This window comes from Athene cunicularia (assembly GCF_003259725.1).
Source record: "Athene cunicularia isolate RWA chromosome 9 unlocalized genomic scaffold, athCun1 chr9_part2, whole genome shotgun sequence".
Taxonomy (NCBI): domain Eukaryota; kingdom Metazoa; phylum Chordata; class Aves; order Strigiformes; family Strigidae; genus Athene; species Athene cunicularia.
Genome location: NW_020799111.1, coordinates 2,067,708 through 2,080,129, shown reverse-complemented (window position 1 = coordinate 2,080,129; position 12,422 = coordinate 2,067,708). Strand labels below are relative to the sequence as shown.

Here is a 12,422-nt window from a genome sequence, read left to right as displayed (position 1 = left end):
CCCCCCCAGGAGCAGAAGGATTTTGCTCCTCAATCCCCAAGCACAGACAGGCTCCAGCAGCACCTGCCCAGCAGGGAGAGTGGGCAGAGGTGCTGGCATCCTCTCAAGAGCCTCGAGCCCCTCTGGGGAGAAGGGAGCCAGAGACCTCCTGGGTGAGGGCTAGCTTGGAGATAAGCACTGTGGTAGAACAGAGCCTTACCTTTATTGTCCTGACCTCTCAGGCTCGGCAGCCTCCGGGGACCTGCAACAACATCAGCGTGGTTAGTGCAATCATCAAAACCTCTGCCCTGGCTCGAGGGGTGCAGCATCTCCTTCAGCTCCCAGGCTTCTTGCCCTCCCTACTTTAGCCAAGGGAAGGATGTGGCCCCAGTGCCCTCCCACTCTTGGCCCACTCTGCCAGGGTTTAAAGCCTGGGCTGTACCTTTTCCAAAGGAGAGTTTCTTGAAGAGTTGTGGGGTGGTATCCTTGGGATGAATCTCCACCGTCACTTGGGTTCCTGCAAGGAATGATGACAAACTGCCTAAGAAAGGGAAAACTAACCAGGACATGGAGGAGAAGGGCAGGATTGCCTGCCAAGGCATCATTGAATCCAACTCTTTAGCAAAAGAAGCAGCAGCTCTGGTGATTGTGAAGGTATCAAAGTGATCGGGTTTCCGGGCAAAACAAAGCACCCTTAAGATAAACTGTATGGTAGAAAGCCTGTGGTCACCTCCAGTGTGATTTGTAATTCTCAAAAAATAAAAGATAGCTCATTATAGCCTAACAGGTGGTAAGGTGGATTGTAAATAAAGCAGAGGTCCTCAGCAAGGATTATGTGGCAGCTTAAAAAAAAGTTTATCACCATATTAAATAGCTCTTGATGGAGATACCGTAAGCAAAGAATCAATTTCTTTCATTGATTTTTCTTGGAATTGAACAGAAGAAAGCTCAGAGCTATGAAAGCAGTTTGACTTGTCATATTAAAATTTTTGGCAAAGGCTGTTGCTTGTAAGAGGCAGCGTCCTGGCAGAGCCGGCTGTGGTCCAGGCTTGCTGTGGGACTGGTGCTCTGCATGCCACAATGCTCCAGAACAACCTCACAGGGAAATGCGGGGGTCTTGGATTTAAAGTTTCATAAAGAGAAGTACAAGGAAAAAAGTTAGAGAGTGTCTTATAACAATTACCTGAAAATAAAGAGACTGCGGAGGTTTTTTTGTAAGTATTTCAGAAAGTTTTGCAACCACCGAGGTTCCCTGGAGGACCTCAGCATGCTCCTGGGCTCCCTGTTTCAGATCAGACAGAGGTTACTTTGGAGACTGAAGGTCAAGATGTTAATACACCTTGGGGCTGCCATCCAATCGTATGTGCTACCTCCTACAATTTTATCAGGACTCTCGTGACATTTGGGGTTTTCCTTGAAAGCCAGCTCTTGGAACAAGCTAATTAGGTAGGAATCTGCGCTTTCATCAAATAGTAAGTTTTTCTGCAGCATTTAACTTTAGAAAAAGTTAAATATCTCCTGTGATTATGCAGAAAGGTTTGATGTCCTTTAAGCTCCAAAAGCAGAAGGCAGGAAAAACTGTAAAAAAAGCCTTTTAAATACTTGAGTTTGACTGCAATTCTGGGATGATTGAAATATCAGGGTGTCAACATTAGAGCTGGCTGGTGTATTTTGTCAGTTAATTTGAAGGTAAAATGAAGTTGTTTCTCAAAGGGAGAAACGGTATTGTGCAAACTGTATGATTTCCTTCAGATTTTTATATTTTCCAGAGTCCTTTTTTATTTCTCAAGATTATTTTTAGCTTTGAGTTTCTGTGGGTTTTCTTGCCAACTTCCACTTTCTCAGTTTTTCCCCCATAAATTAAAATTCTTTGTTTTCAAGGAACAAATTTAACAGTGAGGAATGCTGCCTTCCAGTAAGTTTAAAAGGCATTTAACAAATGAAAAAGCATAATTCCACAGAAATTTTTCAATGTGCTACATCCATCACTTTAAAAACCAATGGTATGACATGGTTACTGATGTTTTTATGACTTTTTTTTTTTTACTATTCCTAATCAAGATATCCTTCATAAGGAAACATTTGCTCTTCTCCTTGTTCTCTGTGGCCAGACAAGTCCTTGGTTTTGGGGTGCAGCTGGCCCAGCACGCTCCAGTGCAGGGTTGGCTCCTTGAAAGGATTTATCCTATGACAGGACTTCTGTATCCAGCTGTGTTTTAAGCTAAACTTCTGCCAATATTATTTCTTCCAGCCCTTGCACCCTTCCATCAGCACTGGGATATCCAACATTGGCAGGAGTATGTCCTTACCATGCTTTTTGATTATGTTTATGCCACATCCTGGTGGTCAGGGGGATGGTGTAACCCAGGTGCTCCAGGACCCACCTTCATGCATCCACACTGAAAGACACAAGGATTCTCCAGGATCCCTGGAGATTTTCTTCATGCTCAAGATCACAAAATTGTCAGGGTGGTTCCTTTTTACTCTCTTGGAGTGTTCTGATGTTATTTTATTACAGAAAAAGCTTGAGTGGAAGCTCACTGAAGCCCTGCTCTGAAAAACCAGTATCCCCTGGGATGCTACTTACCTTCATTAGAGTATGAAGTAATGGCTTGTGTCTGCTTGCAGGGCTCCCTGGACACTCGCTGTCCTGGTTGCACAAAGAAAAACATCTCAGAGCCTTGAAGAGAGTGGAGGTGTCTGGTGCAGAGGTGGATTAAATCTGTGCCTTTGCTCAGCAGCGAAGTAAGTAATGATGACTTTGAAACCCAATTGCTCATGGCTCAGGGGCACCTGGCCTTGCTCTAGAGGGATGCTCCAGCCTAGGGAAGGGCTGGGCTGGGAACTGCTGCTTGGGGTGGGGGGTTTAGGGTGCTTGGACCAGTGGGTGCATGTTTGGAGAGGTGGGTGAGAGGGAAGGGCAGTGTGGGGGGCTTGGAGATGAGGCGGTCCCTGAGTGGGAGCATTGGTGTGGTTGTCAGCATCTCATCCTAATTTCCACTTCTCCCCTCTGCTCTGGGAGCCCCTGGCTGTCTCCGCGATGCCAGGTAGCCCCAGGGCCCTCGGGGCAGAGGGAGGTGTGGGGAGCACCTGGCGAGCCTGGGGGATTGCAGGCAGCATAAATCCGCTTCCCAGGGCTGTGCTGACAGCCAGGACGGTCAGCAAATGCCAGGTGACGCTGAGCCCGAGCTCCCGCTCGGCTTCAGATGCTTGAGCCTTGCTGGAGGCGGGGTGGTTGTTGGCCAGGACACCAGGGTGATCCCTCACTCTTTTTCAAAGCGTCATGGGATCACTGTCCTGCCAGCCACCGCAGACCAGTGCAAGGAACCTGGTTTTCACAGCTCATCCTGAAGGCCAGATACCATTCGTAGCTCATGGCTGTGACAAGGATCAGGCCCGTGAATGATGAGATTTTGCGGCGCAGCATGGGGCCGCAGCCCGTTTGCCTCCGTGGGGTTGGGGTGAGGCTTATGTAATACAGTTTGTAAATATTGCGGCAGCACCAGCTGCTCGGTGGTGTCAGAGGCTTCATCAAGATGCTAACACGGCTGATTAAAGGGGAATTTATTAACCCCTGTGGTGCTAGAGGAGCAAAAGCTCTGCCTGCTCCTCTGGCGTCTGAATTCCTTAGTTATCCTCACAGGGATTTAAATTGTGTCTTAAGAAAGAGCTGCAAGGGAAGGTTTCCCACATGCATACTAAATACTCCTGCCATTAGTTTGAGGTGGCAAATGATCGATATTGTCCTCTCACTCATAATGGAGGCTCTGACTTGTGCTCTGCAGTTCTGGTTGAAGACCCTCTTAAGTATGATGGACTAGTGAGAGAGTGTGAATACTTATCTGATTCCCAGAGCAGAGGCTTTTGTTATCTGGGGTCTGAGACTAAAAAAAAAAAAAGAGAGAGAGAGAAAAAAAAACCCCAAAGTTGTATCTTGCTCTGAAATATTGCTTGCTCGCAGTCTGTGGGTGCCATCCAGCCACCCCTGATTTAGAGGGGCTTGGATCAGGGCTCCTATCAAGCATCATACTGGGCACAGCCGTGGCTTTTGTATGCTGCTATTACTTGGCCTGTGGAAGCAAAGCTCCTGTTTGGTATAACTAGAATCCACTCTTTGGTACCATGAGAATTACCTGTTGTTTTATCTTTGCCCCCTGCCTTTCTCTGCTAGACACCACATTAGGCTTAGACTCAGGAAAGCAAGTCTGATGTTCTGATTCCCCTTCCCAGGAGCTGCTCTGTCCTGTTGCATCACAGTCCTGCAGCCTGATTGTGTGCAGCCAGGTGTAATCTCTTCAGATGTTGCTTTTGAACTGTTTCAGGGCAGAGGTGTGAGGAACTGGCAGGGGAACATTCAATACTATTTGTTCCTGGATAACAATCACACTTGCCTTGTGCTCGGCAATCTCTGAACAGGGGAGATGAAGAAAGGACTGGTGGATAGACGGGTTGAAACCTCAAAGGTTTTCTTGCACACCCCAGACCTTGCTTAAGCTGTGAGTGCTGGGGAAGTCTCTGGAAGCTCTATCTGCAACCTGAGCAATTTGGGGCACTGAATTTCCCCTGCCAGGAGCTGGCTGTGAAACGTAAGAGCTCCGTACACCTGAAATATGAGCGAGCTCCATGGCAGCTTGCAGGAGAATCCCCTGCAGACGGCTGTGCGTGGGCTCTGCCGTGCCACCGATGTGCATCCTGGCCACAGAGCAGAGGAGAGCACCCAGGGGACGTTTCCTGTGGCATGGGGTCCTCCACGTGACTCTGCTGAAGCCCCCCAACAAGCTGGAAAGGGATGGGTTGGTTCAAGCTCATTTATGCTCAGGAGGCACAGCTGTGTGCTAAAAGTTTGCAAATGGGTTTTGTGTACTGTGGTTAGTTTAGTAGCAGAGCGAGAAGATGACATACCATTAAGGTCTCTCCCCTGAGGTGGCTGCGATCTGCTGTTTCCATTTCCATCGTCCTGCAAGCCTATAAAATATAACCAAAATATTATCAGGCTGTCCTGGAGTGAGGTTTTGGCACAGCCCAAAACCTTTCATGTAACCCATATTCCAGCTGAACCCAGGTGTCATCAGGATCCACCTTCCTTGTCTCACCTGCAATATTTGTTGCAGCCCCTGTTACTAGAATGTGAAATACCAGGAGGAAGAAAGTGAAATAGTCCATGTCTAACTTGCTTCAATAGAGCTTGCTTATATTTGGGTAGGTGCTGGATGTTGTGTTAGATGAAGCATGACCACAACTTCTGTGTTAGCTTTGCCTATCCTTGTTAGCCTGGAACTAGTTTTCTGAAAATCTAGCTTTTCCCCAAGGTTTTAGAGCAGAAATACCCTTTTTCTCCTTTTGCTTCTACAGGGAGGTTTCCCTTACAGTTGCAGGGCACAGCCTTAGCTTTTTGGAAGATCCCCTGAAGGATAGGAGCTGGGCCAGGGAGACTGTCCCAAACTGTAGCTATAAATGGCTCAGGGTAGTCATCCTTGGAGACAAAGCCCAGCCACACTTCAAACAAAACAGTTTTGCCCCTGTATTCCATTGTAGTAGGCGCTGGTCTGGGGTGAAACTGCTGAGGTCTCTCCCTGCTCCCCTTGCACAGCCGAGAGAGCCCAGGGAGGCATCTTAGTGCCACCACGGGACAAAGCGAGGTGTAAGTAAACACGGTCCTCAGATGAGTGTCCGTGCGTATGTTGTCTCCTCCTGCGCCCTGGGTCGCGAGCCCCAGAGCTGCGCGCCGAGCCGCGTGCAGCACGCAACCCCGCACGAGCAACGGCCACCAAGAGCACCGGTGAAGGCACATTGGCTTTCTACCAAAAACCAAGTTTGACGTTTGGGGTTTTGCAGCATGTCTACAAAGGAAAAGAGGAGAAAGGGGAGGGGAGAAGCCCAAACCCTGCTCCAGAGCCGCTGCTTTTGCTGCACCTGCCGCCCTCCCCTCCCTCGCACCAACACAGGCGGGACGTTACCTGCGCTGCGGCTGCCTTCTGTCTGCCCCTCTCTCTGCCCTTTCTGCTTGATCGCTGTCTCCTCAGGGTGGACAATAAGCAGCAAATTGATCGTTACTGCACCGGGGTCTGTCTTAAAGTCCATGGTACCCATCAGAGCATGGCCAGGGTGCCGGTCCTGCCGCGGGTCTGCTGCTGCTGCTGCGAGCTGCCGTGTTTATTTTCCACCCTTGGAAAGGCAAGTGTGCTCCCCCCCAAGCCACAGCACCGGCGGGCCGGCCCTGCCAACTGCACCATGAGTGCTGTGCCAAAGCCGACCCTAATGAAGAGGTTACAAGTCACCTTTGAAAGGAAATCGCAGGAGGGATCCGTTTCCTAAAGCAGAGGAAGGAGCTGCGTTTCGGCTGGGGGTGGCGGTTCTGGTTTCAGAGCTGCCCCCCGCTCCCCCTCCCCTCTCTCTGCCCTTTTTGGCTTTAAGCACTTGTCTACACCCAAATCCCCCAGCAGCACTGTTCACTGGGGGGTATTCGCTTCCTGGTGCTGGCAGAAATCCTTAAAAGGCTGTCTCTTTTAATCCTTTCCCCCAGCAGAAACCTAAAGGATGCTTAAGTATAAATAATAATAATAACTGCTGCAGGAGAGGAGGGGAAGGAAGCAGCTGTGGCGGGAAGAAAGGGGCTAGAAACCGGGTATGGGCAGCCATTTGCGTCGGGGAAGATCAGTCTTTGCAGGGCTGCTCAGTGTGCAAAGTGACAGTAGCAAAGGGAATTGCAGGGTGCAAGCCAGACTGTCCCAAAGGAGCCAGAGAAATCAACCTCCCTCTGCCCCCCTCAGCCGGCGAGCCTGGCTCTCTGGGGTAGCCAGAGACCACTAATCAGAGAGGAAAGCCATGCAAATCCCCGGCTTTCTAGCAAGTCTCCCAGCCTACAAAATGGGGGACAAGAAGGGTTACAGTGCAGGTTAGCGACTGGGCTCAGCTGGTCCCTGCAGCTTGGAGAAGTGGCTGGCAGGGAGGCACTTTCTAATTTTACTGCTGGCCCCCGTCCCACCCCTGCTGCCAGCCCCCGCCAGCCTGGCTGGTGGTCCCAGGGGAGCAATAGCACCTGTGGGCCGAAGGGCTCTCCGGCAGCATGCAGAAGGGCTGCAGGGGCATGGGAGGCACGGGCTGGGAGAGGGGGGTTTTGGGAGCTTGGCACGGGCAAGGGGCCTTTTTGTGGGTGTCGTGAGTGCTTTTTAGGCAGGAGTGTGAGAGCGCTGGGTTCCTCTGGCTGCAGGCTGGGGAAGTTGTCCTGGATCCGCAGGCAGGAGCTGGTACTCCTGCCCAGTGTCAGGTTACTCATGTTCGGAGACATGGGTTTTCCCCGTGCGTCTCTATATAAATCCTGTTGCCTCCCAATCTCCTGCCCCTTTTCTGTTCCTGAGCCCCTTCCAAAGCACGGACAGCCGATACGCCCCTGTGCTTGCCTGCAAATCCAGCCCTAAGCAGCTCCTCAGCATATCCAGAAATAGTGTACGTGGCTGCGGGAAACCTTCCTCCATCCAGCTTTGCTGGTGCACCTTTGCATGGTCCTGCACCCTCCGTGACCCCTGCACGGTGCCCGCAGCATCCCTGCTAAGAGGGGAGCATCAGGGATGGGCTGTTGCTTGTAACCCACAGCAATGCAGCAAGCGTCCCATGCCAGGGGTGGGTAATCTTGTTGTTGGAGTCCAGGTAGAGGTTTTCCTGTTCAGTTTGTGCATCCAGAGCGGTTTTAGGTTCAGGGGTCCCTGGTTCAGCTCTGGCTGTGAGGAACTAGCTAGAGGTGGTTAAACCTGAGGAGGAGGAGGGAGGGACAGATGCACGCTGAGACACGCTGGGCTCTGCCAGGCAGACTTTCCAAGCCATCTGGGGCTTGCCCGTCTCCGGTTCATGTCCCTGAGATTTATGGCTGCAGTGACTTTCTAATCACAGTTTTGCCATCTGCCTGTTGGCCTTTAGCACCCCCCTCTCACCTGTCACTGAGCCCTGCCACTCCTGCCCAACTCCTGCCCGTGCCACCCAGCAAGGAGCACCCTTTCCTCTCCATTGCCCCAGCTGCTCATCCAAGGGGCAGCCCTTGTTCCTGCGGGTCCCTTCTCCCTCACCTTCCTGGGTGGGGACACTGATCTCCTGAACTACTCATTGGCATGGCTAAATCCTAATTCTGGTGTTGCCCAGGTCCTGCACCAAACCCTGCTCTGGCCAATGCATCTTCCCAGAAATCCACTTCCTTCTGCTGCTGCCTCCCATCGACAGAGATTTCCCTTGCACCTCCTGGCCTCGCTCCTCCTCCAGATCTGCTCTTAACCTTGTTTCTCTCCAGCTCCAGAAAGGTGATGACTCAGTGACAACAAGAAGGAAAAAAAAAATCTGATTGGGGACATTGGTAAAAGACGGTTTCATTGGTGCAACGCAGGACACGCTGAGAACATGATCTGAACTCGGCGCAGACACCCAAATGAATGTTGTGGTGACACCAGCTGATGTTAAGCTGATGCATTTCTTCCCTGGCAGCTCTGAGTTGGAGCCTCTGGAGCCGAGCATGTGGTGGTTGCTGTTTTGGTCACTGCTGGCATTTTCTGTCCTGGCATGTTGTAAAAATTAGTATAGTCTTGTTTTATTTCTCTTACTGGTGCGCTGGCTGCTCCTGGCCCAGCTGCCTGCAAGCAACAGTACCGCAGGCTGAACACGGCTCTGCTGTCTTTCCTCCAGCGGCCTCAGCTGCCTTCAGCCACAATGTGTTTCCAGCACTATGAAAGCATCTGCAGGAAGTTTCTGCTCTCCCAGAAATAACAGTATCAGGGAGAAGGTAGCTGGGTTTGGAGGGCTTCTTTGCCCTCCTTTTTTTTTTTTTTTTTTTTTTTTTTCCTTCTACATTTTCCCAACAAAAGCATATCTTGAGAGAGAAAAGGGGAGGTTTCTGATCATTTTTTTATGACAGTGCCATGAACATGAAGGCAAAAGTTTTGCTCGAGGTGGGTGCTGCTCCCTCCCCCTGCAGCAGCAAGCTCTCCTTGTTTGGGAGGTTTGTACAGCCGTGTGATTTCTCATGCACAGGAAGCCTGTCATTGGCCTGAGATAAGGTCATGACCAGCAACATCTGTCTGTGTGCCAGGATATTCTTGAAGCTAAAAAAAAAATTTACATTTTGAGGAGGGAAAGGAGAAAGTCTTTTATTGCTGTGTTGATTTTAAAATAAAGGCAGCTCTTGGAATTTGCTGCAGGATTTAAAATGTTCACCAAAGTCCCAGGGAGATGAATTAATGTCCAGAGAACAAGAGAAGCTATCAGAGTGGCATGATTACATGTATTTACCACATGGCTGTCATTTCTCCAGGGGTGATCTGGGGGAGAGAGAGATGGTACAAATGTAGAGCAAGAATTAGGTTATTTGAATCCCATTGGATAGAAAGGAAAATTGCAGTCTGCGTTCTCCAAGAAAGCGTTTTAACTCTTCTGTGGGTGTTTTGCCTTTTCTGCGGTCTGTAAAGGCTCTGGCAGAAGGTGTGGTGGGAAGATGTCCTGTCTGCTGGAGACCTTGGTCCTGCTAGGGCCATGGGTGAGGGTGCCCAAATGTTTTTCCACGACCATTGTAGATGCCTGCACCTGAAAAAAGTGCCAGGGCTGCCCTTCTCCTCAGTGCAGAGACATGGGGCACGTTCTTCTGACCCCCTCGAGCTCTAACCTGGGGGAGAAGGTTTGCATGCTGGTGGTGTGGGGTCTTCTCCACTGTCTAGAGAGGAAGCCTGGCCATGTAACTCCGGTGGAGGCCACGCCAATGTCATCTAAAGATGAATCCCAGCCCCTTTAGTTAGTTTGGAGCCAACACGCCATTGATGACACCTTTGGTAATTGGCCAATACTCATTGCTTTAAAACTTTTGCCTTTTATTTGATGCTTGCTGGTTCCTGTGTTACAACAAATAATGTTCCTTTCTTCTCCCACCTGTGCCGCCATGAAGGCATTAGCAGTAGTCACCTCCAAACTGTGGAGTCTTTGGGCAGGAGTTGTTCCCCGTTGCTGCTCCCCTGTGCCCTTTTAAGCTCTACCGTACCCTTTTGGGATGGGGAACCGGGGCCAGACATGCTGCTCTGCGTGCAGGCAGACCGGTGATTTCATGTTCTCCGTGCCCTTCCCATTAAAGTCCTGCCCCAGCGTTACCTTTGCTTTGTTCGCCTTCCACTGAGCAGGTATTTTCAGAGCTATCCCCAAAGACTCCCAAGATGTGTCGCCCAAGTCAGAACAGCTCATTTAGAGTCCATTATTGTGTGTATGTGCGTATGTATTTGGATTTTTTTCTTTCCTCCAGGCATTACTTTGCATTTGTAGACATTGTATCTCAGCTGCCATTTTCTCTCTCAATTGCAAGTTAACTTTGGAGCGCCAGGGCACGTTCATGTTGTATAACGCGTTACAATTGCACTCTGATGAGTTTTAATCTACTCTTTTGGCCTGCCTGTCCTTTCTTCCTCCCTCCAACAGAGCTGCAAGACGCTGTGCTTATTCTCCTCCCAGTGGCTTCCAAACCACAGATTGCTCAGATGCTCTGTTCATTTTGCAGCTTCTGCGGTGTCAGCAGCTGTGCTTTATGATTTAAGGCGGCAGCAGAACTTTCCACTGAACTATAAACCCGTGTATTCAGTTTCCTGGTATCCACACAACTGGGAAGCTAATTGAGGGCTGGGATAGTCCTGCGAGGAGAGGTCAGGACGTATTTAGATTAGAGGGAGACAATGAGGATTTGTGCTGAACTGAATCAAATACCATGACCCCCAGGAAGAGACACATCAGGGGTGATGCTTTGAAGCTAGAGTCTACCTGCCTCCTCACTGGAGTCTGTTTGCCTTGGGGAAATAGCTGTCCCCAGCTGGGAGAGTCTCTGGCAGGAGGTGATGCATCTTGGATGGGATTGCTGGTCCACGAAAGCCAAGCCTGGTCATCCCCTGGCTGGTGGTATGGCACAGCACTCATTGCACTGGACACCCTTTCCCTGGCTGCCTGCACAGAGATGCTGGGAGCAGCCATGCGATGAGTACGGAGCTGGATAAGGAGTGGAGCTGTGGCTCAGGGAATATGAGTGTCACATCTCTGTGCTCAGAGAGAGGACTGCAAATAATTCTGCAGGTTCTATTACTTTCCCTTTTTTCAATGAAAACTGGCATTGCCATGATGTTCCTTGAAGATCAAGCTTTCAGCAACCGAAGGTTCAGCAGATGTTTTGCTAAGGTTTCTTAAAAATGAAAAATACCAACATTGATGCCCCGTGACAGAGACCTGCAGGAGGGGCCTTGTGTCCTCGTCCCCTTTGGGTGACTTTTCAGGGTGCTCCTCCTTCCTTCTCGTGGCGGCAGCTGGGTGCCACTCTGCCTGCAACACCAGCAGCCGAAGGCAGGGCTGCCCTTGTCCCCAGCACGCGGAGCTGCCAGAGGCAGGGAGGGGGCTGTTGGCAGGACATTCCCCTCCGAAGGTTTCCAGGGCTGGAGAGCTGTGCTGCCTTCTCTGTCCAGGCACGGATCTGTTGACCTTCAGCATGCTGCTTTGCTTATGTTTTGTTGCTGGCCTTTCTAGACAAGGACAGTGGTTCTGGACAGGCTCTGTGTTGTTGTTAAGGCATTAATCCTTTTATAATCTTCAAATAACTCATCCTTTGAAGGCAGTGAGGGCAAGTGTGACGGCCACCCTCCCCCTGGGCTCACTGGGAGGCCAGCGAGCTCTCCTGTCTTCCACTGGTGGCTGGGAGAGGTTCTGTCCTCTCCCAACCACCACAAGGCCAGCTCTCAAGATGGTTCGCTCAGCTTTTCCAGGGACAGTCTGTGTTAGCCTTTGGATACCCTGTAGAGGGTTTAGGGATCATTTGTGAAGTTGTGCCGGTAACCTGAATTATGCATTAGCCATGCCCTTGGGTGATGTGCTTTATTGTTAACCACTTACCATAAAATTGCCCTCAGACAAGCTCTGTTAATGTACGATGCAAAATGCATCTGAGATGGGTAGTAAAGTCGCAAATGTTTTAAGAGACTTAGGTGAAGAAATGAGGCGTGTGCGTGTGTGTAAAACATGATCTATCTACTCATCCCAGTATTAAATATGAGGGTGTCTTCCCCCTGAGCAGACTGGCTTTCTCCTCATACCCCTTCTCTGAAATTCTGGTTCTTGTACTGTGCAAGTCTGATGGAGACCATATAACTGTTCTTTCTGAGAGTCCTCCAGAATACCCAGGCAGGTTTATTTTTTTCCCTGGAAAGTTAGATATTTCCGGTTTATTCAGGAGGGAGCCTTGCCCCTTCTAATTAAATAAGCATCATGCCACTTCCTGGGAGATGCAGAAGGTACTTTGCTAGACCAAGCATCGTCTTTTGCATTTTATCAGCAACTCCCTGCTGCAGTGATGTGCAAAGCCCTTCTTCTTGTTGACCTAGTAGGCAAATGAGTTATCTCCTTTTCCCAGTCAACCTTGTATTTTTTAATACAATGACAAATGTAAATGG

The 12,422-nt window shown here is 50.0% G+C and overlaps 1 protein-coding gene and 1 long non-coding RNA gene across 2 annotated transcripts in view; one reads left to right on the top strand and one right to left on the bottom strand.

Annotated features, from left to right (window-relative positions):
* Positions 1-6,266, bottom strand: part of KY (kyphoscoliosis peptidase) — a 21,379-nt gene extending 15,113 nt beyond the window's left edge. Inside the window, exons 1-5 of the mRNA XM_026855558.1 lie at positions 5,937-6,266; positions 4,882-4,944; positions 2,567-2,629; positions 422-496; positions 200-241 (exon numbers count right to left, since the gene is read on the bottom strand). Of these exons, the coding sequence (XP_026711359.1) occupies positions 200-241; positions 422-496; positions 2,567-2,629; positions 4,882-4,944; positions 5,937-6,069 (376 nt within the window). The 5' untranslated portion in view covers positions 6,070-6,266. The remainder of the gene's footprint in view (positions 1-199; positions 242-421; positions 497-2,566; positions 2,630-4,881; positions 4,945-5,936) is intronic.
* Positions 1-12,422, top strand: part of LOC113483752 — a 33,810-nt gene that overhangs the window by 2,066 nt on the left and 19,322 nt on the right. The window contains exon 2 of the long non-coding RNA XR_003399083.1: positions 2,608-2,724. This is a non-coding gene — a long non-coding RNA (uncharacterized LOC113483752). The remainder of the gene's footprint in view (positions 1-2,607; positions 2,725-12,422) is intronic.